At 40.0% G+C, this 25,330-nt stretch overlaps 1 protein-coding gene across 15 annotated transcripts in view; it reads left to right on the top strand.

The window, feature by feature from the left end:
- Window positions 1-25,330, top strand: part of LMO7 (LIM domain 7) — a 97,193-nt gene that overhangs the window by 47,783 nt on the left and 24,080 nt on the right. For 11 of the 15 annotated variants that reach the window (XM_060129628.1, XM_060129629.1, XM_060129623.1 and 8 more), the window contains 6 exons: window positions 325-1,044; window positions 2,021-2,050; window positions 10,135-10,252; window positions 12,344-12,486; window positions 13,786-14,212; window positions 15,867-16,175. In XM_060129628.1, the coding sequence (XP_059985611.1) occupies window positions 325-1,044; window positions 2,021-2,050; window positions 10,135-10,252; window positions 12,344-12,486; window positions 13,786-14,212; window positions 15,867-16,175 (1,747 nt within the window). The remainder of the gene's footprint in view (window positions 1-324; window positions 1,045-2,020; window positions 2,051-10,134; window positions 10,253-12,343; window positions 12,487-13,785; window positions 14,213-15,866; window positions 16,176-25,330) is intronic. The other 4 variants (XM_060129632.1, XM_060129634.1, XM_060129637.1 and 1 more) reach the window with 1 other exon arrangement.

A 25,330-nucleotide genomic window follows, 5' to 3' on the forward strand; every position in this document is an offset into this window, starting at 1 on the left:
CCGTTGTGGCCAATGGGATGAGGAAGGGGTGGAAGGGAACACTGTGTGTATCAGGGAGCTTCACTCTCTTCCCGTTCTGGCCCCATCCCTTGGCCTCAGTGGTGCCCACTGAGAGATACACTCTGCTCTTATTCCTTTAAATGGTATCCAGGAAAGTCATGGATTACGGCATTAAATGCTGGTCTTTCTTCCCAGCGAGAGTCCCTCCCATGGCCCCCCAAAATAATTCACCCACAGTGACTGGCTAGTTGGTCTGCTACCTAATTACCTTTTCTCCCCAAATTTAATAAGATTCTCCCTTCCTTTTTCTTTTCTATGCTTCAGTCAGTTTTTATTACTTCAGGCCCTCCAGACATATTCTGATGACATCTTGTCTTCTGAAACACATATCAAAATTGATCCCACTGCTGGCCCAAGGCTCATAACACGCAGAAAGAATCTCTCTTATACACCAGGATATAGACCAGATGACCTGGAGATGCCAGCCCTGGATCCTGACTTAGAGAATGATGATTTCTTTGTCAGAAAGACTGGGGCTTTCCATGCAAACCCATGTGTTCTTCGGGCTTTCGAAGACTTAAGAAGGCTTTCTGGGCAAGACGATCCTGTAGAGCAAGATATAATACTGCAGTGTAGGGAAGGTGAACTTGTACTTCCAGACCTAGAAAAAGATGATATGATTGTTCGCCGCATTCCAGCACAGAAGAAAGAGGTGCCTCTGTCGGGAGCCCCAGATAGATACCAGCCAGTCCCTTTCCCCGAACCCTGGACTCTTCCTCCGGAAATTCAAGCAAAATTTCTCTGTGTACTTGAAAGGACATGCCCACCTAAAGAAAAAAGTAATAGCTGTAGAGTGTTAGTTCCTTCCTGGAGGCAGAAGAAAGATGACATGTTGGCTCGTAAGATCCAGTCTTGGAAGCTGGGAACTACTGTGCCTCCAGTCAGGTTCACCCCTGGTCCCTGCAGCGAGGCCGACTTACAGAAGTGGGAGTCCATCCGGGAGGCCAGCAGACTTAGGCACAGGAAGCGGCTGATGGTGGAGAGGTCAGAGTGTGTTTCTGCAAGGATTTGCTTGTCATGGATGGTCTTGTGTGACTTTTCTTGTGTGAGAAAGTGGCATCGTGTTGCCCAGCTCTGCATGTCATGAGCCATTTGGAAGCTCCCTGTAAAACATTGATTTTGCTTTGAGAAACCTTTAGTCTTTGTGTGGAAAAAGTGCAATTCCATATTTGCACATCTCAACATGCCCTCTCTGAGACCTGTTTAAGAAGGTGTATACACAAATGTTGCCCTTGGCCTTAAGGATGACTATGATACTATTCTGCCACATTGACGTTTCACGAAAATGTTTTCCAATTGTATTTACAGACTTTTATTCTCACGTCCAGGCATTTCTGAAACAGTCTGGTTGTTTGGTTTTCCATGTTTCTCATATTTCGGAGTACATGATTTTTGTGTAAAAATTTCCCTTAAAATATGGCATTGCAAGTTTCATTTAACTTGATTTTGATTTTGACCTAGACTTCTTGGACTATCGATGTGTGACTTTTTAAATTTATGGTTTAAAGTTCAGTGCAAACATTATTAAAATGCATGAATGTTATTTGCTGTCTGCTACACTTTACATGTATGTAATTATGGCCATTTTGATAATGAGTCTGCATTTATGTGTTATGCAACTTGCTGTTTTCATGACTGTTCAGTTTGTTGAACTTTGGGATTGACAAATATTGGGTTAAATGAAATTAGTAGATCTAAATCTAACTTATTAGTTCCTGGCAACAGGAAGCTTTTTTAAAAATGGGTTTGTTGGTTCAGAGGGAATCAGGAAATTCTTTATCTTAATCTGAATTCCTTGAGATATGAGATCAATGAGATTTTGAGACATGATCAAGAATGTGACTGAAGAAACAACCTTTTGAGATTTGTCCATCCCTAGTTCAACTCTTAATGATGCTGATTTAGAAACTAACACAACTAGAAAAAATGACTTTTAATTTTTGGTTTTCTGATTTCTTAGACTCTTTCAAAAGATTTATGGTGAGAATGGGTAAGTTTTGTGGTTCACAGTAAAAAAAAAAATCTGCATTTTCTTTGTCCTTTTTGTAACACGTCCTTGCACTTCTGTCCTGGCATGCCACTAAATGGGGGTGCTCTGTGCTGTGCATGAGACTTAAAAAATGGGAGATCTTTCTTAATTCTGCAACCAAATGGTAATATTTCTGTCTGAGTGCCCAGTGCATGAAGTCCTATAGGACAGCAACAGTTTGTTTTATTAGAAGTCGAAAATTCAGGCCCTTTTTTTTTTTTTTTTTCCTTAAGGAGTTGATGAAAAGTCACAAAAACACGTGCCTGAGATTAGGTGTATTTATTTTGTTATCTGATTGCTGCATAGACCAAACCTCTCATTTCTGGATGTTGAAGCCCAAATAACTATGTTTTAGAATATCTATGATGGAAAGAGAGTATTAGCATTTACTCTGAGGTTGGAATGCATGCAGTTGGCATTATCTGTGTACTCTCAGTTCAAGGGGAGCTTTGTTAGTTGGGATGGTGAGTGGCATTAGTCTTCCCTTAGTAGGATTTGGAAACACTTTCAAGATTCCTGATTAGGGTAAGATTTTATAACATGGCTGTATTATAAAGGCAAATCAGACTTCCAAAACTGCAAAAAAATTAAAATATTGGTAGTTTCCAATATAGCTGCAAGAACTATATTTAGAACTAATTCCCAGTTTTTGTCTACATGGGTCCTCTGTATCTGAGGATGCAGATCCTGGAACCAATCCCCCTCGGTTACGGAGGGGCGACTGTCCTGTTGTTTAATTCTAGTCACCTGGTAGACATAAAATATGATAAAAATAATTTTCTGGAAATATTTTCCCTTTCTAGAATAACTGAGTTAAAATAAATACTTCTTTACTTTTAGTACACACTAACTATGTAGACTTAGTCATTCTTAGTGCAGAATAACCAGCTGGCTACATCTTAATATTTTATATCAAACTTTCTGTAACTTTGTGAACCTAACTGCTAATACTTTTTGATCGAGAAGAAAATTTAAGTATGTCAAATATTTTAATCTGCCTAAGCCTTTTCATCTCTAAGGTTCTCTAATTTTCAATTAATTAATTAATTAATTAATTAATTTTTGGCTGTGTTGGGTCCTCGCTGCTACGCACGGGCCTTCTCCAGCTATGGCGAGGGGGCGGGGCCACTCCTCATTGTGGTGTGCAGGCCTCTCATTGCTGTGGCTTCTCCTGTTGCGGAGCACGGGCTCTAGGGTTGCGTGGGCTGCAGCAGTTGTGGCTCGCGGGCTCTGGAGCGCAGGCTCAGTACTTGTGGTGCACGGGTCTACCTGCTCCCGGCATGTGGGATCTTCCCGGACCAGGGCTCGAACCCGTGTACCCTGTTTGGCAGGCGGATTCTTAACCACTGTGCCACCAGGGAAGTCCCAGGTTCTCTGATTTTGATAGCTTTGGATAATTTTGATAATGTGGAGATCTTGGAAGCTACTAAAAATTACTATTTAAAGCCATATAGCCATTCTAGATGTCAAAGATGTAAAGGAGCGATGGGCAACTAATTTCAAGTACTTCTCAGCCATTGATTTTAAAAATCAGGCTCCCAGCATGCTTTAAGTGTGCCTTGCAAAGGCACATTATCTCCTATCCAGTTTCTCATGTGTGCTTAAAGCGTTTCCATCAGGGAAGGTGAACAAGGCAATTTTTAGCATGACACTTAAGCATCTGCTAATCTCAGTTCATCATGGGAAAGCTGTTTTAACTTGATAAACAAATCTTTGCAGTATCAAACATTTTGAATGATAAGTTTCAGAGGAATTTTCTTTGGTAAATAAGGCTTTATAATGTAAGCAGGTTGTTTTTCTTGACGGGGATACGTATACACTGAGTACAAGTGCTTCACGCGAATGTAAACCTGTACGGCTAGTCCAATGGCTCTACCTGTTCCCTCCCAGGAACACACTGTATGACTGGGTTAAGGAAAGAAGAGAAAAACCCAAATGCTGAGGCTCAGCAAGCTAAGGGTTTTCCTGGGCCAGAGCCAGCAGCAGCAAATGCCTTCTGTAGACCGTTTCAAGATTGCTGCTAGCATAGTACACTATTTGTTTTAAAGGCTGTTCCCCATGCCGTTTACTGCCAAGGTAACACAAATAAAGCAAGGTTGTCTGTAAATGCAGACTGATGAATAATGCATGACTTGTCAAATAATGGAAAGTAATGCAGCTATATCTTCAGAAAACTGAAGTGCATTTTAGACCACTTGCAATTAAAATATATTATTTGGGATTAAAAAAAATTCTCTCAGTTACCAATGTTTTTCTTAAATTGATCTGCAGTGAAAACAAAAAAAGATTTAAATTGGATTGAGTATAGACATTTAATCTAGAATTCATCTCATGTTTATAAACATGTTTGTAAATGATTATAAACATGAAACAAGTGATATTTCTGGGTGGTATTCCTCTGGACATCGTGTATGTTGTCAAGCTTGGAACACTTACCTGGAAAAATCATTATTGCTCGACATCCTGTGATGGAAAAATAACTGCCTATAACATGAATGCTTTCTTTTTGGTAAGAACCAGGTTAAAGAGAAATGTGCATCACCTTTTGCAGGCTTCGATTGTTCATTTCTGGCTTGCTTTTTATTTGGCATTTAATACTTCTCACTTTATTTTTAGTAAGACGCTTTGTATGTGGCAGTCATTTTCTCACATGTGCTTTTGTGTTGCATGATTTGTCTTATGGTCCTGTGACATTTGAAAATTTGGTTATGATGCCTCTTGGCAGAAGCTGTTAATGACAAAGAATTTGTAATGGTATATAGCTATAATTTTGTAATATGATTAAGCCATTGAGTCTACTGCCAGTAGCAACAGGAAATGAACATTGATTCAAGGTGAAGTTGTAATCAAAGACAACTAAGACATGTATATTTTACTTAAGGGGTTTTGGCCAAAAAATTCTGTAGAACTCTAAGACACGTAAGACAACAAGAAGGAAGGAAAAACAAAGTTGATGTGAGTTACTTGCTGAAGATTTTGCCCCCAGGGGACATTCAGCAATGTTTGTAGACATTTTTGATTGTCACATTGGGTGGGTTGAGGGGAGCGTTGCTACTGGTATTTAGTGCTTTTATAGCCAAAGATACTGCTAAATGTCCTACAGTACACAAGATTGCCCCCTACAATAAATAATTTTGGGGCCCCAAAATGTCAATAATGCAGCTATAGAGAAACACTGATTTAGACTCTAAACCTATAAAGGAAAAGTCTCTTATGTTATCTTATCATTATAATTTATGGTAATTCTAAAGCCTCTTACCCTGGTTTTAGCATTAATTACTCTTCAGAGAATTCCTACAACACCTAATGGAAATATATTTAGAGGTGCATAAATAGGTCTATTCTTATCTTCCCTTGAAAGGTGGGGACCCCAAACTTAGCATCATGGAATTTCTGTTTGCCATATAAGGTTATCGGTGATTTTATATTTAGGAAATTTTGCTACATGTTGTTCCTTTTTGATCCCTTAGTTCCTAGATATTCATCTATAAATTTCCTGAGATTGTGTTCTAAAAAAATATCGTAACACTAGTCCCTGCACTGTGGGAAAAGAAAATAAGATTTTAGTGATCTTGTTTTATAATCTACTCCCTTTTTCTTAAACTTCCCCTTCTTTCTTTCTTCACCCTACATGCTATTTAAAAAAATTCTATTCAACTGAAAATGCAACATAATAGACCTGTATTTTTTTGGAAAAATCCAAATGCAGTTTTAAATTGGAGCTTTTGCAAATAAGGAAATACAAGGGTAAATGAACTGCAAGGGAATTATTTGCTAGTAAATAGTATCTCAGTTTGCAGAGGTAGACAGGTAGGTGTTATGTGCATTTCAGAGATGTGGAGAAAGAGAAACAGATGCCACAGCTTTCCCAAGGACCTGCAGCTCCTGAGTTGCTAGAATCAGACTAGGGTTTCGTACAATGAGGTAATCCATGGAGACTGCTCAGCGGTTGTTGTTGGCACACAGTAAGCCCTCAGAAGTTTAATATTATGCTGTTAACTCTGATAAGGAAGGAAAGAATTCTTCATGATCTGGCTGAAAGACTCCTACACTCAAAAAGTTCTCGATTTTATCAGTGTGGCCTGGGGTGACCTCTCTAATTTGAAACTGCTTTGGGAGTTACTTTTCAGTAGATCTCTAATGAGCATATTTGCCTTAATAAGAATAGTTGGTGTATAGCACCAGATGGTTATTGAAATGCCATCAACATAACCTGACCCATTATTTCTCCTAACGACTCCTTCCTGGCTTAGCAGACAAGGAACTGAGGCTGAGAAAAGTTAAGCGGTGTTAGGTGGGGGTGAAAATTGGTGCCTCTGCTGGGTCTTACTTCCTGTCTTATTCTGGTGCCTGGCTCAACCTGTATGGAATGTGCCAGGCTTTCTAGAGGTAACTTTATCGATCCCAGGGAACACAAGGGGCTCATATTCCTGCCTTCCACAGGGACTTGTCTACTCCAGCTGTTGTTTGACTGACTTTGTTCATATTGGGGGGACCTCCTGTGTGCCAGGCTCTGTGCTTTGGGCTCCCCGGAGGGTGATGCAACCTTTGCCCATGGTGATACCATGTTTTCTGAAAAGACACATGTTAAGGTTTCATAGTGCAGGAGGGTGAGGGCTGAAAGGGTCTGGACCAGTTGAGACTGTCCAGCCTTCCTCCCACCAAAAGATTACTTAAAATATTTACATTTCCAATTTTGTTCTGGAATTTATGTAACCTCATGTGTTGGGCATCCACATTCCCCTCGTACCTTCGTCCTGAAAAAATTTTCTTTTTAGTGAGTCTGTTATTGTATTAATTCATATAGCCTTATTCTTTGCAGTTATGACTTGAGTTTATATTCTCAAATCATATGATGATTTTTATATAGTCTTACCTAGTTAATTATATATGATGTTAACAGCTCAATATATAATTTCATATATGTACTCATATATGTAATTCCTTAATATTCTTGAATAAATCCTATAAAGCTTTCTGTATAAAACTTTGGGGAGGAGCCACAATTTCTTACAAAATTAGAAACATTTCATAGCTAGTTTATTTTGCATGATTAAATATGCTAAATCATACCTCATTCTTACCACAGATGTTAAATGAGTGTGTCCTGCATGCCCTGTTAATGTGTTTTCCTTCCAGGCAGCATGTGAACTTGTGAGGGAGGAAAGCTAAACATGCATGCCTGCTTGCACACTACATATGACATAATGCTGAGTGTTAAGTGCCACAAGAATGGTATAACTAAAGCATCGCTTTTTGCAGGAAGACTTTATCAAAGTGGGAGAAGATTATCTAGGTCATTAGGACATTTACGAACACCTACCAGGGGCTGGGCACTCTTTTTAGGCGCTGGTGATACAGCAGCAAACAAGTCAGACAAAATTCCTGCTGTATAGTCTTACAGGGCGAGGCAGGTGATGTGTAAATAACCATACAATTCAGATGGTGATAAATGCTATGGAGAAAACGAGGGATAATGTGAGTCAGGGGAGAGGGGCATTAGCTCGTCTTGTAGGGTGGTCAGGGGAGGAAACCCCCGAGGTAACATTTAAGCAGCTGACGGGAAGTGAGAGATAAACCATGTGCATATTCGGTTGAAGAGCATTCCAGGCAGATTAAGAGCAGGGAGGGAAGAGGTTGGGCCTGAGCAGGGAAGCCAGTTGGCTGGAACAGAGTGTGTGAAGGGGAGCTCAGTGGGGACAAGAGCAGAGAGGTAGGCAAGGGGCCAGGTAGTGTCAGACATTGAAGGTCTTGGAAGAACCTGCTTTTAACTCAGGTGAGATGAGAAGAAACTGGTGGGTGCTGAGTGGAGTCCTGTCACGACCTGAGTGCAATTTCAAAAAGGTCCTTCTGGCTGCTATGTTGAGAATACGCTGTTGTGCAGAAAGTGGTGGAAGCAGGGAGACTGATTATTGTAATAATCCGGGCAGGAGATAGGAGGGCCTGGATCAGGATGGCAGTGGTGGAGGTGGTGAGGAGTGGTTGCCCCTAGATATATTTAGAAGGTAGAGGGACAGGATTTCCTGATGGGATCAGTTATGTATAAGAGAATGAGGAATCTGGCATGACTTAAAGATCTTTGGCCCAGGGCTTCCCTGGTGGCGCAGTGGTTGAGAGTCCGCCTGCCGATGCAGGGGACACATTTGTGCCCCGGTCCGGGAAGGTCCCACATGCCGCGGAGCGGCTGGGCTCGTGAGCCATGGCCGCTGAGCCTGCGCGTCTGGAGCCTGTGCTCCGCAACGGGAGAGGCCACAGCGGTGAGAGGACCGCATACCGCAAAAAAAAAACAAAAACAAACAAACAAAAAAAGATCTTTGGCCCATAATACGAAAGGATGGAGTTGGCTTTTGTTGAGATGAGGAAGATGTGAGACCATGTTTTTGGTCTGTCAAGTTAAGTTTGAGTTGCCCATGAGACTTCTAAGCAGAGAATGAACAGGAAGTTGCATGCACCCAACCAGACTATAGTCTTGCAGGGATCCTGAGGAATGAGTGGCATTTAAAAAGGCATATATACTGGTGAAGGGTTTCTAAGTTGGAGGGAAGAGTTCAGGAGAGACCTTTACTGGATTTGGAGCCTGGGTGATAATTTAAGAAGCTTTTAAAAAAGTCTAGGTAAGAGTTGACTGTGCTCTGATCTAGGGTGTTGGCAATAGAAATGGAAAGAAAAAGACACTGAATAAGAGGACTTGATAACTAGGGAGAAGGGAGAGAGAAAGGTGAAAAATGGTTCTTCGGTTTCAAATGTGGGTAATTGGGGGCAGGTAGCATCACTGATAAGAGGAAAAGCAGGTTTGGAGACAAAATTGAGTTTGGCTACATCAACAATAATCATGTGTTCAGTAAGTTACCATTTACAAAATCCTTTCTAGGTATTATTTCCATTATCCTTTTACGGTGGCCGTGCAGAGATGTTTATTTAATGAGCAATTGGAATTGACTCAGACTGGGCCTAGGCCGTGGATTTGGGGGAGTCATTTACATAGAGAATGTAATTGAATTCCTGAGCTGGCTAAGGGCAAGCATGTTATTAAAAAAATGTGGTGATGGCAAAGTCTTGGGGAAGGCAAACTTAGGGGCTCAAGAAAGAGAGGGAGAGTTACTTAAATAACTAAAAATGGAGTCAGTTACAGTGAAATAAAAATTTAGAAAGATTGGTAGGAAAGAAGATTTTGGGCACCCCACGTTTGAAAGCTCTGTGTCTCTCTCTTCTTCTCTCGTTCCTCCTAGCTGCTACTCAGTATTCAGATCTGACACCTCTCTTTCCTGGAGGCCTCCCTCAGTCTCCCTTCTCTGGTGTAGCTCACCATACCCTTCTGTGTGCGTGTACAGCACACGTGCCTCATGGGCGGCACCCCACTCTCCTCAAACTACCCTAACTTGAACTCTTTGACACCTAACCCGCAGTACGTCCTCACGGCAGGGGTCACACATGGACAAAACGAAAGCTGCCTTAACAAAAAAGAGGATTATAATAGAGGTTATATTGTAACTGGCTATTGGAAACCACCTGTGGTCTTTGAGACCAAGCCCAGTGCAGTAGTGGGGCGGATGTTATAGAATCTTTGAGAAGCAGTGGCACATTTATTCCTGGTATTGAACTTGAGGAGAAAATATCAGGTAATCGTTAAATTATTTAATAAGTGCTCAGAAAAGGCAGCCAAACCTTAAAAGATTATCTCTGGGGGAGATAGAAAAATAAAGACAGGTGATTCTAGAGACTAATAATTATTTTTTTCCTAAAGTAATCTTTTTCTGCATCGACTACCTAAATATGAACATTGGATTATTTTTTCAGACTTGTTCAGGGTTCATTTAGCCATTTTGTGAAAGAATTCACGCTTGACTTGAGTGCTAGGCTCTTGTTTCTGCGTTTTGGAAAAACACCATTTATCTCTGTAGTGCTATTTCTGTGATATTATCACGAAAGCATCTAGGTAGTACTGCAGAATTTTAGATGGAATTTCCAAATATAAGCCCAACCTTCCAGTTTTACCTTAAATCCGGTCACATGAACCTTGGTTACCATGGGTATTTTTGTCGTAGGAGCAAGTCCATGAGTGATGTCAGCGCAGAGGATGCTCAGAACTTGCGTCAGCTGCGTTACGAGGAGATGCAGAAAATAAAGTCACAGTTAAAAGAACAAGATCAGAAATGGCAGGATGTGAGTATTATTTTTATTGGGAGATGGGGAGGCAGGGAGGATGTATTTGTTTGACTCTTCCTTCTTTAAAAAGAGGGTCAGTATACTCAAGGGACGATTTTCCTTGCTATTCCAGATTTCAGTTCTGTAGAAAATGTGATGTTTTAACCATTTTGGTCTATTACTGCTACATATCTTAAAGGCCATTGTGTAAAACGGAAGCTGTTTGTCTTCTAATATTTTCTGTGAGTTCTCAAAAATGAGAAGCTGCTTCTGTGCAGTATAGGTAACTTGTTTACTTGCTTTGGTGGTTGAACTTGGCGTATGACTGTTACCGATGCTCATGAAAGGAAACACTTTGCTCAAGGTTTAGGGAGAACAGGGGAGCAGAGGGTCCAGCCCAGAGACTGGGTATCAGCAGGGAGAGAGGAAAGGGTTCTTAGAGTTAATAGAGGAGGTTTGGGGAGAAATACGAATTATAACTCAGTAATATTTTGGTTGAAAAAGCAGTTATCTAATGTGAATCAAAATTAGGTGTTTTTACAGCAATGACATTTGGATAAAGATTTAACCTTTAGTTTTGTCCCCGGCAGAAGGGAACTCTACCCTTTTAAAAAGCGTTAATTGTTTTACACCAAAGGAGTGTAAAGAAATACGATAGATAAACTACACAGAGCAGACCCAAAGAAGTCTGAGGACAACCTTTTGGTAAGAGGGTTGAGTGGTAGCATAAACAAAAGGGCTAGAGATAGTAAATCTTAATTTTCCAAGGAGTTAAAGATTACATAATACAGATGAAACCTCTGCCTTGGCCATGTTTCTAAATTCCAGTTCCTCTTTTATTTGGGAACGCATTTTAATTGTCAAGAAACAGAAATTCAGTGTCAGTTTGCCAAAATGCATGATGACTGAGGCTGAAAATGAGAGGTATGGAGGGTTTATCCCTTAGGTTAAGTCAGAAGAAAATTCACGCTGGTTACCTTGTAGGACTAATGTGCACTGCTTTTGTTCTTTCTGAAAATAGTTCAAATGGATTTCAGGCTGTTTTTTGAAGCAGGAATGGCCCTGTCTGCTCCCAAAGGGTATAAACCACACCTACTTTATGTGCCCTGGGGATGAGGTTCCTCTCAGTTTGAGAAGCTTACATGAGCTTCTGTTGGGGCTGCAGTGCCACTAGGAAGCATGGGATTTCTCTGTTTTGATGACATAGAAAAGTTGGTACCATCCAAACTGTCTTAACCCCTGGGTGTCAGAACCAGCTTAGGCTGCTAGGACTAATTTTAAAGGAGAATTAGGTTGATTGTCCTGGGGTCACCCAGCTAGGTGAGACTTAGGTTCCTGGATGTATGGAAAGCAGATGTCCACTTGTTCCCGTGTAATCCTCCTTACTGCCCTGTCTTTATGAGGAGTTGACCCGCTTTGAAATCACATACCTGAGGCTGGCTTCCCCATTAAAGCCTTTCCAAACTCCGCCTTCCCCTGCCTGGGATAGAAGTGATCACTTTCTCCTTTGGATCCCTGCTCTCTCACACAATCCTATCACACTCATTGTTGAACTTTATTTACCTGTCTGTCTTTCCCTCTAGACTGAGAGTTCCTTGAGGGGAAGTGCACCTTATTCATCTGTGTTTGTGGCCCCCTTGTCTCAAAGTAGGGATTGAACTCAGTATTTGTTAAATGTATGCTTCTACGTTTAGCCATTTTACAATCGCGTTTCTCTTCCAGTCTGACTAGTGAAACATGTCATTTTGTGTAAGAGCCAGATTATTGGAGTGAGATGGAAATGAATTTGAAACAGTTCCTGATCTTCTCTGACCTGGCATCTAATTACAAGCGTTTAGCATTCTTTGTGAAATGGGCAAGTGAGGCAGGCTACCTGGGAAAACAAAAATGGGGCCTATCTTATTAGGTCAGGGCTTTTAGACAGATACATGAGATAAAAGGCTTGGTACAGAAACGCTGGCTATAAAAAGCAAAATTAGGGCACCTTGGCATCAAAGTTGTAGTGAATAGTTTCAGCGATGTAATGGGATCCTCTGGTGCGCTCTCACTGCTGGAGAGGGTGTGTAGAAATTCAGGTGTGCCTGTGCTGATGTGATTTTCTTCTGTCAGGACCTTGCAAAATGGAAAGATCGTCGGAAAAGCTACACTTCAGATTTGCAGAAGAAAAAAGAAGAGAGGGAAGAGATTGAGAAGCAGTCGCTTGAGAAGTCTGAGAGAAGATCTAAGACATTTAACGAAATGCTGCAGGACAGGTAATGAGGCTGAATGCATCTCAGGGTTGGAGATACCAGTGTTAGAAATAGATATTTTGTGTAAGTGTAGTGGGATGTACATGTGCACCAATATTAAACTGTCATTAAATGTGCATAACCTTCGAGCATTTTGCTCTGCAGTGAAAAAGCGGAGCATTGCTGTAATAAGTAGTGACTTGGATTAATGAAAGAAATGAGTACCTAAGGGTGGTGTACCTAATTTCTTCATTTTGCACTGTATATTCACATGCAGGATTGGCTATATATGCAGAAAATAAACAACTTTTTCTCCTTTTAAAGTAAATTTAGGAATGGAATGGTCGGATAAAACCAGCTCTTACTCTTAACTAAATTGTGTAAAAGTATAGCAAAGTTCTTTTTCACGTCTTCGTGGTGCAATTAAAATTGTATTTTTAAAGGAAGACTATATAAACATCAGTGTGAGGGTTTGTTTTTTTTCATTGCAACATAACAGGATAAAGGTCCAATTTTTACTTGCCTGTGGAGCAGTTACTATGTGAAACCTTGAGATATTTACAGGTCAGGGAGAAGGCAAATAGTCTCTAAGGATAATGTCAAAAAGGAAATGTGCTGTCAGGTGAAATTAAGCAAAGCTCCTTTGTCCCCTAGAAGCCAGTGGTAAACACAGTTTCATTCACTTAAACGCGATGCAGTTGGCTTGAGGGGTACTCCTTACTAAATGGTAGCCGTGAGGCTGTTTCATCAGCCTCTCTATAGACAGGAATGGTGACTTTTAATCTGCAATAATTTTCCATGGAAATTCTATCAAGCTGTGTGAAATTATAGACTAACTTGATCTTAATGAAAGTCTGAGTCTTTTGTGGTCTTCTGTTTTTACGAAGCTATTATAAATTGTGTACAAGAGAACTCTCAACCCTGTTAAGAAATCCACATCTTTGGAGGGTTCAAATTGGTCGTCAATTAGTTATCGTTATAGTGTGTTAATTTTGGAAGCGTTATACACTTGTGGATGAAATTTTGAATAATCCCTTATTAAAGTTTTCTTATTAAAGTTTCTTTACAATTGCATATACTTCAGGGACTTTTTTTTAACCTCTTTAAGAAAAAAAAGTCAAGCTCTTAATCTTTCTTAGTGTGACATTAAAAAATTTGCATGTATTTATTCCCACATTCTCTTAATATTGTGTTATGATATGAAGTCAGTAGTCTTTTTGTTCCCACCCATTTTTTAATGTTAATGACCAAAATAACATCTGTCTCTCCACCTCTGTGTGTCAAATGCCTAACTTTGTGGTTTTGGTGTTTCTTTCTGCTAAGGGAATCCCCAAATCAGATGTCTACAGTGACATCGAGGAGGAAACTGTATTCTTCTGATGATGGAGTGAATGAAGAAAAACTTCCCCCTATGCTGACTATGTCCGAAGTAAGTTCCCAGAGTGAGAGAGTAGAAGAGAAGGGAACCACTTATCCGACGGAAATTCCTAAGCAAGATTCTACAGCTTTTGCAAAAAGGGAGGCTACTATCACAGCTGAAATTCAGCTTCCTTCGAAAAGCCCCGTGGAAGAACAACGCCCAGCCTCTTTGTCTTCTCGGCATTCACGACAAATGGAGTCAACTCGAGTTTCAGCTGCTCTCCCTAGAAGTTACCAGAAAACTGATGCGGCCAGGTTAACGTCTGTGGTCACACCAAGACCTTTTGGATCTCAGTCAAGGGGAATCTCATCACTCCCGAGATCCTACACGGTAAACGTGTTTCTACTTCACTTAGTCTGTTCGCCAGCGCAAAATACCGGTGAACTTGTGCAGAGGTTTGAGTTACAGATACTTGATGGGTAAAATGTATATAACTTGTATATAAAGCAATTGTATTTTTACCAATTTAGATTCAATAGACATTTAATGCTTAAAATATAGCAACGATGCAGAACTGATTAAACTTTAAATTCAATGAAAGTCGAGCTGATACATTTTAAAAAATAAGTAATCTACATTCTAAGGCAGAGCATTTATTTTTTAGTGTCATATTTTCTCAAATATATCTTTTGTAAAGTATTAGGTTGCACTGTATGAAGTTGCCAATAGTCAGTTCTTTTTGACCTACAAAACAGCAATTTCATGTGGTTTAACCTAAATATTTTCAGGTGATTATGCACAAAGTTCTATTTTTCCTGATTTCCCACTTCATTAGAACTTGATATATTTGATTATAGTTATTAAAATGTATCTCATGGTTCAAAAAATACATATTTTTATTGGGGTTTTAAAGGATATAGACTCATTTGCCCTGAGAATGAAGCAGGGCTGAAAGTGAGTGTATTATTTTGAATTATTTAAAAGGAAGCAATACAGTCTTGAGCACATTGGTGTTCAAATTCCTTTTACCTCTGCCAATGAGGAATCCTAAAATTCGAAAATAGAAAAAATTTGATTAAAAAAATTCAAGATGAGGGAAGCCTGCCTAAACTAGCCAGAAAAACCGCTGACCATTATATTAAGTAAATACAGGCATATTTGACAACATAAAAATTAAATTTATATGGTAGACACCATTAATGTAGTCCAAAAGACAATTTATGTAGGCTCAGAAAAATATTAGTAAAATGTATTTTATATATAGGTTTACTATCCCTAAGATTTAAAATGCAAATTGATAAGGAAAGATAAACAGTAGAAAAATGAATATAGAAATGAATAGTTCAAGGGAGAGGGAATTTAAATGGTTGGTAACATAAAGTACATAGAAGCATGTTCAGTCTCATTAGAGCAAGAATGAGCTGTACAACTTTTCACCCATGAGATTGACAAAGATTTAAAACATTCAAAACGTCTAGTGTTGGCAAGGATGCAGGGACAGAGACATTCTTATACATTACTTTGGGAGTGCATTGCTACAATTTTTAAAGACATATATATATATATATATATAAAAATTATATTTTATACTACATACATAAAATATTCTTTCGTCCGGCAAGTCTACTTTTGGGAATCTGTGCTATAAAAATATTCTGGTTATAAAGAGATGTGCAATATTTTTGGTACACTTTAAATGACATTGAATGCATATCAAATGAATAAATTGTAGAGATCCATAGTGTGAAGTATTCAATTGATCTAGTTTAGATTTCTGTCTGTTGACCTGGAGTGATGTGGATGGTCAAAGCAAGTATCAGAGGTCTGTTTATAAAATAAACACTTTTGTAAAAAATAACTACTCCTACCACTTCATATGTACGGATCTGTTAGTGTGAAACCATGCGCCAAGCTTTTAGTAGGAGTTACTTTGCTGAGGGAGGTATATATTACTTTCATTACTTTAAAGTATTAATTTAATGTATATGCTTTTTAAATAGAAATCTAACAGAATACGAAGTTTAAAATGATGTTTCCTATTTAGATGGATGATTCTTGGAAGTATAATGGAGACGTAGAAGAAATTAAGAGAACCCAAAGCAGTTCGGTCAGCATCTCTGTGCAAAGACCTGACACGAGCCAGCTTGCGTCCAGGTCATCCAGCGAAACAGAGGCATCAGCACCCAGAGAAAGTGTGATGAGGCTGCTCTCTCCTACACCCACCTTCTCATCTCCTTCCCAGGGCCAGGCTGCCACTTCGAAAGACACGTTATCTTCAACATCTAGCCCTGATTTAACGTCTGAGCTTGGAGAAGGGAGAAGCTCACCACAGACAGAGGTCTCAAGATCACAGGTGGGTTTGGGAAGGCTTTTCAATCACCTGCTGCCCAGAAACATAAGTAATTAAATCAGGAAATCACGTTTCTAACCTCTAGGCACTACAGTCTGGGCTGATAATGTAGAAATGACATTGCATTTTATTTGTAACAGATCTTGGCGGAAGTAGATCTCTTCCAACTCTGAGTTGATGGATCCAGATGACCCTTGTGATATGGGTGTATGGAGACTTTTTGGACCAGTCTCCCTGGAGTTGGCTGGCTTTGCTCTCTACTCCCCGTTTCAGCAGCTGTTGCCTTGCACCGTTAGCACTCAGTAGTCTGGGTTTGGGTGCAGGAGTCACTCAGGAGGTTTTAGATGCAGGTCTAATAGAAAATGGGCAATAAAAGCCCCTTCTCAGGGAAGTGAACTGACCACAAGGAGAAACTGGTACACATGAGAGGGGAACTTCTTTCTCTACCATATGAAAAATCCTAGTGACTTTCAATACTAATTTGTACTTTGGGAAGCCTAGAATTTTGTACCACTCCTTTTCTTTTAAGGGGAATATTGAGGCTTAGTTACAGTATGACAATTGCGTTCTTTAACATTTGGAGTCCAAATAAAATATACCATCAGATGAAGAAGGACTGGGGGCATTTGTAGTTTTTCCTACTTAAAATCCCACAGATGACTTTAAGAGAATTATTAGGTAATGAATGTTCTTTTAGTTATGTTTTACACATAGGCTAAAGAGTTGTTGCTTGTCTAGAGAAGAGAAAGAAACTTTTCTCTTTTAGAGAAAAACCTTCAATAAGCAATTTGATAGTTGTATGAACCCCTTAGTGTGGAGATGCTTTTATGGTTCTGTGGCTTAGTCTAGCATTTTCTGATGCCTTACTAAAGTGTATTTTTTTCCCAAGGCACAACATCAAGTATGTAACTTGGCCCAAGTTATATTAATGAAATATCTTTGTGTAAAATATGATACAGCATATTTTAGTATCGTTAGTTTTTATTAGTACAGGAAAGCTTTACAAGTTTAAAGTAAGCTTTTTTTCGTTGTGATTATGAAGTACTCTGTGCTTGAGAAAACTTGGAAATGCAGGAAAACATACATAATAAAAATGACTTGGTAATCCCATCATTTAGAGATACTCTGTAGCATTTAGATATATTTCTTTCAGTTTTCCCATGTATATTTACAAACATATCTAAATCCAGTCTCTCCAGGTTGCTAAAATCATTGGTTGTAAATTTTTTTTTTAACTTCACTTTTAAAGAATTGGGAATACGTAATTAGCATCATCAGTCTCAGTGGATGAGGACTGTAGCCTCTGTTATGCTTGGGGAACATAAGGTACCATGGATGAATAATAAAGAGAGAAGCAAGGTGTCTTTTGTTTTATGGACTTGCCTGTTTGCCTTCGCCTTTTCAAACAGCAAATCCCACGAAACAGCCTGATTATTGTACTGTGTGCTCAGTGGTGGTAACTCCTTCAGGGTGGCAGTTGACTAGCTGCATCAGTGGATTAAGAAAAAGAGGGTGTGGGTGTGGCTTCCAGGTTAGAGCAGTTCAGAGGAATGTGAGTTAACATGGTGTGGTTTCAGGTTTTATCATTAGTGGATTTATGCTCTTTAGTCACCCAACTTGAAATGGAATGCTACCGGGCAAAATTAGGCTTGACTTAATAAGTGGAGCAATTGGAATTCTTGAACGAATGTATATATCGTATGGTGACTTGCCTATCCCTGAGATGCTTGGTGTGTCCACGTCTGCACTCTGAGGAAAGTAGCTTATGTAGCATCACCCTGCTCTTGTCACTGAGAAGGAGCTGACTGACTTGGGAAAAGAGCTGGGAATGCACAAAACAGCCTAGGACCAGTATGGCCAGGGCATACGCAACACTCCTCCAAACTACCTAGTCCTAGGAGTTCAGAAAAATAAAACATGGTGTCTGGCTGAACATCTAGATGTCTTTCTCTCTCTCTTTTTTTTTTTTTTTTGGTACGCGGGCCTCTCACTGTTGTGGCCTCTCCCGTTGCGGAGCGCAGGCTCAGCGGCCATGGCTCACGGGTCCAGCCGCTCCACAGCATGTGGGATCTTCCCGGACCGGAGCACGAACCCGTGTCCCCTGCATCGGCAGGCGGACTCTCAACCACTGCGCCACCAGAGAAGCCCGATGTCGTTCTCTTTTAATTGAAGCGTACTTGATTTACAATATTATATTAGTTTCAGGTAGACGTCTTGGTAGCTTTGTAGAAGAGTGTTCTTCAGGTCCTCTTCCTTACTCACACTTGTGCTGGCAGTGTCCTTTCATTTCTTCCTACAGCATCTCCCTTGATGTTGTTACCCTTTTCTATCCCTGCTTCCGCTCCCCTAATTCCAGCCCTTTCCCTCATCCGTGCAAACACTTAGTAAATAGTCACGTCTTTGTGCGTTCTACACAAGGCTGGCACCAGATTAATCTGCATGATGCCGGGCTGGACTGGGTAATTTCTCTGCTTCAAAGCCCCCAGTGGCATGCTGTGGTCTGTTCAGTGAAGTTCAAAGCACTCAGGGGAACACAGAGGTCTCTCATGACTGTTCCCAAACTCCCTTTGTAGTGCCGAAACGGCTAATGTTTACTGAGTAGCTGCTATGCCGGCCAGGCTTCGCAAGGCATTGTTTTATTTAATCCTCACAGTGACCCTCTTATTGCTGTTTTGTAGCCATGAAAATGGAGGCATGAAGTGGTCATGTTACTTGCCCAAGGCCATGCAGCATAGCGAGTGGTGGAGTCAGGATTTGAACTCAGTTAGTTTGTCTCAAGATTGCCTTCACTGCCCTGTGTTGTGAGAAAGAGAGCGGAAGTAGGTGATATCTAGCCACATGAGTCTGCTTGATATTTCTGGAACATACCCTATACTTTCATGAACACATCATATATATTTTTATTCTTATTGTTGCCCTATTTAAAAATGTTCATTTCACCCATCTCTGTGTTTTGAAGTTCTCCTGTTCCTTCAAAGCACAGGAGGCTCGGTTCCTTCATGGATCAAGAGATCGCCTCCCCCTTGTTGGAACTGAACTTCCTACCCTTGCAAGTTTCATTCACTGAATGCTTCCTTTTCCATATGTTCGTTTCTCCTTCTCTGGTATTGTTTATACCCTCCATAGCCTTTACCCATAGTTGGCACTTAAGTATTTATTGACTTGAATTACATTCAAGGCCTTGATTACTAGACTGAAGTATGAACTTGATTCAGCAGGTAATTTAGGTCTTTATAGGTTCTTTAATATTAAGGAGTGTTTTAGGAATGTGAGCACTGTGATGCTATATAGAATTATTTGAAGGAGGCGAAATCTGGGGGCAGAGATGGGCTAGGAGCCTCTCACAGAATTGTGGTAAGAAGGGAGTTCATGGCATAAAGAAGCAAAGACTTAATGAGGGAAGAGCTTAAATGACCTCGTTTAAAATCTGCCCAGGAGTTTCTTTCTCACCTCCATTGCTAGTCTGGAGTTCTGTTTCTCTCTCTTCCCTTTTCTCACAGACTTCTCTTATGGTACTGCTTCTTTTCCAGCCTCCCCTGCCAGACTGGGCTGCCAGGGCAATTCTTGGGGCACCCGAACAAGGGGAGGCAGTGGGACTCCCAGAGTCCTCCGTCCCGCTCCAGCTGCCTCACAGATGTGGCTTTTCCCCCAAATTGGTGTTGCATACAGGGTTTTGTTTTGTTTTGTCTTGTCCAAGCCTTCTGCCCCCAAATCCCATCCAAATCCACATTTCAGGACCTTTGCCCCAGATTTTTAAATCAGAACCCAGAAATAGGATGATACATGTGGAAGGAAGGAAGATTTTTACACTTCCTAATGCCCAAGTCTACGAGAGTACCTCTTTTAAGAGTACCCAGGGTTTACCTTATCACATCTACCTCCTGTGCATTTTACCTGCTTGTCACCTTCACTAGACCCCTACCCTATCTAAGGGTAGGAAGCAAGCCTGTTGTGCTCACTGTTAGTACGGTGCCTGGATCTGTAATTATACATTGAATGCTGACCGAGTTCTATTAGCTTTAGAGCTACATGTGTGAGAGTTAAATAGGATTTTCTTTAGTTGATCTGGAAACTGCCTAACCAGCATATATTACATGTATAACATTGTTTCCATGGGAAAAAGAAGATAATTACTGGCCATCAACCATGTGGCTTGGCACCTTTTAAAATGTTTCATTTAATTCTCTCAATAACCTAGCAAAGTAGGTGGTATTATACTCACTTTCACCAGTGAAATACTTGAGAGTTGAAAGTTATGTAACACACCCTAGGCTAGTTAAATGCTTAGGCCACATTTGCAACTTCTCCGACCCCGATTTTTTTTTGAAATGTGACATGCTTAAATTTGAGAACTGCCTTAAAACACCAAATGTTGACTTAATTTAACTTGGCCATGTCTCTAGAATTTTAGAGCCAATATGGACTGAAATATCTTCTGGTTCATAAAGAGAAAATCATTCTTAAAATTATTTTGAGGAAAGGTAGATATTTATCAAAACTCACCCGAACTGAATCTAATTCTGAGGTGCAGACTTCAAACTCTACCCAGCAGGCAATAAGGAGCTACCAGCAATTTTAAAAAAGCGATAAAGAGGCATGGACATATATACACTACCAAACGTAAGGTAAATAGCTAGTGGGAAGCAGCCGCATAGCACAGGGAGATCAGCTCGGTGCTTTGTGACCGCCTGGAGGGGTGGGATAGGGAGGGTGGGAGGGAGGGAGACGCAAGCGGGAAGAGATATGGGAATATACGTATGTATATAACTGATTCATTTTGTTGTGAAGCTGAAGCTAACATACCATTGTAAAGCAATTATACTCCAATAAAGATGTTTAAAAAAAAAAAAAAACAGGGTATGATATAATAATTGGTATTTTCTATAACTAAAGTTCTGGCAGATGTGAGCAAGATGGGGGGAAAGAAGTGCTGGAGGCAAGAGAGCCAGTTCGGAGGTGACCCACAGCAATTTAGAGGGGAAACCGTGATGAGAGCCTGAAGGAGAATGGAAGGATGGGATGGTTCCAGATGGATTTATGGCTTGTGGACTTGCTGACACTTTATTAAGTGCATGTGTGTGGTGGTGCTTGGGAGACCATTGTGTAGAGGTTGTGTGGGGAGCACTTAGGGGAAGGAAGGGGAAAGAGGCCCAGAAAGAACCTGATGTTTCTAGCTTGGGTATCTGGTTAGACAGTGATGTGATTAACCAACATGTGAAAAGCAAGAGGTGGAAGAGCAGGTTTGGGGGGGAAGATAATGAATTTAATTCTGAGTATGTTGGGCGTAGATAGTAGTTGATGACAATGCATGAGGTTGACTCAGGAAAACATGCGGTCAGGAAGGTGGGAGACTGACTAGGGGTGAAGAAGAGCAACAAAGAGAAAATAGAATAAAGAGGAACACACTAATGAAGCTGAGAGGTGGCCAGAGGGATAGAGGAAAAAGGCAGGAGAAAATGGAATAATGGGTGACTTGGAAGACCGTTTCCCGTAAGCAAGAATAGTTTGTAGTGCCTGATGGCATGAGGGCCGAAAATGGATTTGGTAGGTAAGAGCTAAGCTGGGGAATGGGTTGACGCAAGTGGTAGAGCTGGAAACACCACCTGCTTCTTTGGAACGGATAATGGAGAGGGGAAACAAGTAGGTATAGACGCATCTTTGGTGAAGGAGAGTAGCTCCAGTGCCAGAGCTGCACCATGAGTTGAGGGCTACTCACTATGTTCTCGTTCCACTAAGACGCTGAAAAAAGAAACTGAAGAGCCGTGTAACAAAAATCAAAGATTATGTATTTCCTCTGTTATTTGTGATTTTATAGCCTGAATCTACTTTCAGTGTTATTTGGTTTTATCAACTTAAGTAGGCTTTCTTTAAGGGAACATGTTTATCTAATCGAAAAAGTTTGAGGAGAATGGCCATCTGATTGACCCTGTTGTTTATTGATTCCCATCTGTGTTGATACGAGAATCTTAATTCATCAGATCTCATAAAAATAAATCTTACCATTGCTATGCCAGATCACCATGCCATTATTTTAAAATCTCAGATTTAAGTGTATATTTCTGTTTAAATTGTACCTAAATTAAGGGAAGTTATTTTTATTTTAGATGCTGATATGTTGGTGACTGTATTTTATCTTTCCCAGAATAGGCAACTGTAACCACTTGGGATAGTTCTTTATCAGTCATCAAGAATCTAGATTTCTCCCAATAATTTATATTCCTGGTTCCATCCAGTTCAAAAGGAAATTCCCACAGTGTCATCTTCTGAAACACGGACCCTTTGTAGAATACACACATAGCATATATCTTGCAAAGAAAAATAAGGAAGTAGAAATCCTAATCATTGTTGAATAGTTTATGCTTGACTATAATTATAGATATATTCACCTGCAAAAAGTCTCAAGGATAATTTAATTCAAGAACCCAGGATTCCACAGAGATGCCAGAGAGACTGTCATGGTGGGGAGGCCATGCAAGAGGGGCCTCTGGGGCCCTTTCCCTGAACTGCCACCACCTACTTTAATCCTTTCTGTGATGTGGGAGGGAGATGGTCTGCATTGGAAGATAGGGTTTTGAAAACAGAAAGCTTTAAAATTAATGTCATTGTGAGAGAAAATTCTGTGGAAGACTCAGTGACATGCCTGAGGCCACCTGGCCATTGACAGAAATAGTCCTGTAAGTGCTCACATGGTTCTCTCTCCTTTGCCTGTGTGCACTCCCAGGACCCACGTAACAGGCTGCCAGGCTGTAGCCATAGTAAGGCTGACCTCCTCTATTAACTATTTCAGAGAGGTGGTTATTTGCCTTTTTATTATGTTCAAGTAGAGATTTATCTCCAAGGTAAGAGCAGTCCTTTGGAGGACAGTTCTTCTGGTCTAATACAATTGTGACACTCTGCCATCTAGAGCTTAAGCTCATTCTCTTTTATCCTGTGTTTGGTGGAAAAGGGTAATATTGTTCACTTGCTCTCTCCCACAAAGTATTCTTTATTGTAGTTTGAAACTATTTATTAAAACTCCATCCTGTCTCTTATTCTTCAAGATAAAAAAACCTCAATTAGTGTCTTGGAATTTCTAACCCATCATTTGTCTCTGTGCCCTTATATAGTAATAGATTCTGCACTCTAATTGGCTTTAGGTCAGAATTTGGTGGGGGGAGTAGAGTGGGGTAAAAGTGGTGAAGATGACTGTTTATTTTCATTGAGTCATCTCTAATTTAAGTGTGTGGTGGTTTTGGTTAAGGAGTAGAACTAACCAGTAATTTTTTCTATTCATAGCAGAGTTTTGATATACTCTGGAGATTGGTATCCATCAGACTGATCATTAATGACTGTTCTCACTGTCTACATCTGGGTTCCCATATTTCAACTGCTTTACATGATGTCTGATGAAAACGTTTCTATATTACTAGCTACAATTTTTTTCTTAAAAAATTCCATACCCACTTTGAAGAGTCAGTAATTGTTTCTTGAGAGCAAGGACCATGCCTAATTCATCTTTATTTCCCAAGTGTTTTATGCAGAATAGATGCACAATAAATGTACATTGAACAAATGAGCAAGTGTGTATTGTTACAACACTAATTACTCATCTCCATACAATACAGTAAGTTCTTGATCCTTTATTCAATGCCTTCCTTGTCTTCTAATTCTTATATAATATCACAGTGTTTCTTAGAATATAGTCACTTAGATTTCAAACTTGTTCTAAAGGTAGAAAAACTCATGAATTGCCCTGTTGGTCCTAGGGCTGGACTTAACTGCTAAATTAAAATAGAGGAGTTATAGGCCTTTTTCTGGAAAATAAAGTGGCTTTAGGAAGAATTTTTCTTTTTAAACAGTTAAGTCTAAGTTCTTGATAATTATGAATCAAAGAACTGGAAACACTAGTCTGGGAAACACATGCTGAATTTTATGTCTGCTGTTTACCCAAAACAAAAAATGTAAATTATGGAAGTTAATTAAAATTTTCACAGACCTAGTATACTAGAGTGTAAAACTTAAAATATTTGTTTTTGGAAAATGGCCTAAGAAAGTCTGTGAAACTGAGAATTTGTGGCTGTGGACTGTAGGGATGGAGATGAAAATAGAGGTCTGCCTGTTGTCCAAGTTCTGGGGCCTGCGGGCTGTTGTTACTTCAAGGAGGTTGTGGCCTGGAGCTCATGGTGTCTCAGTGGGGCCCTCTTGGCATCTTACTGGTGGTTCCTCAGGCATGACCCAGTTCTGCATTTTGTAGCAAATGTAGCAGCTCTGCCTTTACTGCTCGACCTTCATGCAGCAGTAGGACAAGCAAAAATGCCTTGTCAAACTTTCAGATACCCATTCGGGGGTGGTACCGGTCCTAGATGAGTGATTCTGGTAGCTGAATTTTGTGTCTATGAACCCCTCAAAATTATTTGGCTAAATATATTGAATGTTGGAGGTAGTTTAAGTATTGTGACATTTTAAAAATAAATGATTTAAATCTTTTTTTGCATTTTCAAAGATGCCATTTTATTGCAATGTATTTGAGATATGTGTAAATTTTAAAGGTACAGCATGTTAATTTGATACACTTATATATTGTTATGTAACTGCTGTTGTAGTGATAATTAACATCTCTCACATTACATAATTATCCTTTCTTTTTAGTGGTTGGAAGTTTTAGTCTCTTAGCAAATTTCATTATAATAAGATATTGTTTGTACTCACAGTACTGTGTATTAGATCTCTAGGGCTCATTTACTATTCACTGGAAGTTTGTACCCTTAAACAACATCTGCCCTGTCCCCTCACACCCATCCCCTGGTAACCACCACTTTACTCTCTGTTTTATGAGTTTGGCTTTTAGACTACACGTATAAGTGATATCATACGTACTTGTCTTCCTCTGTCTGACTTACCTCACTTAGCATAATGTGCTCAAGGTTCATCCATGTTGTCACAGATGGCAGGATGTCCTTTTTCTCATGGCTGAATTCCATTGTGTGTGTGTGTGTGTGTACACACACACACACACACACACACACACACCCCCCACATCTCACTCAGCTTCATTCCTGGGTTATAAAAAATGGTCTGTAACTTAGACCCAACTGTATGGTGGGCAAAAGCCTAAGCTTTATCAATATAAATCAACTGATTTATAGTATGCACATGAAGAAAAATATCTATGGATATGA

The sequence above is a fragment of the Lagenorhynchus albirostris genome, chromosome 18, assembly GCF_949774975.1.
Source record: "Lagenorhynchus albirostris chromosome 18, mLagAlb1.1, whole genome shotgun sequence".
NCBI classification, from domain to species: domain Eukaryota; kingdom Metazoa; phylum Chordata; class Mammalia; order Artiodactyla; family Delphinidae; genus Lagenorhynchus; species Lagenorhynchus albirostris.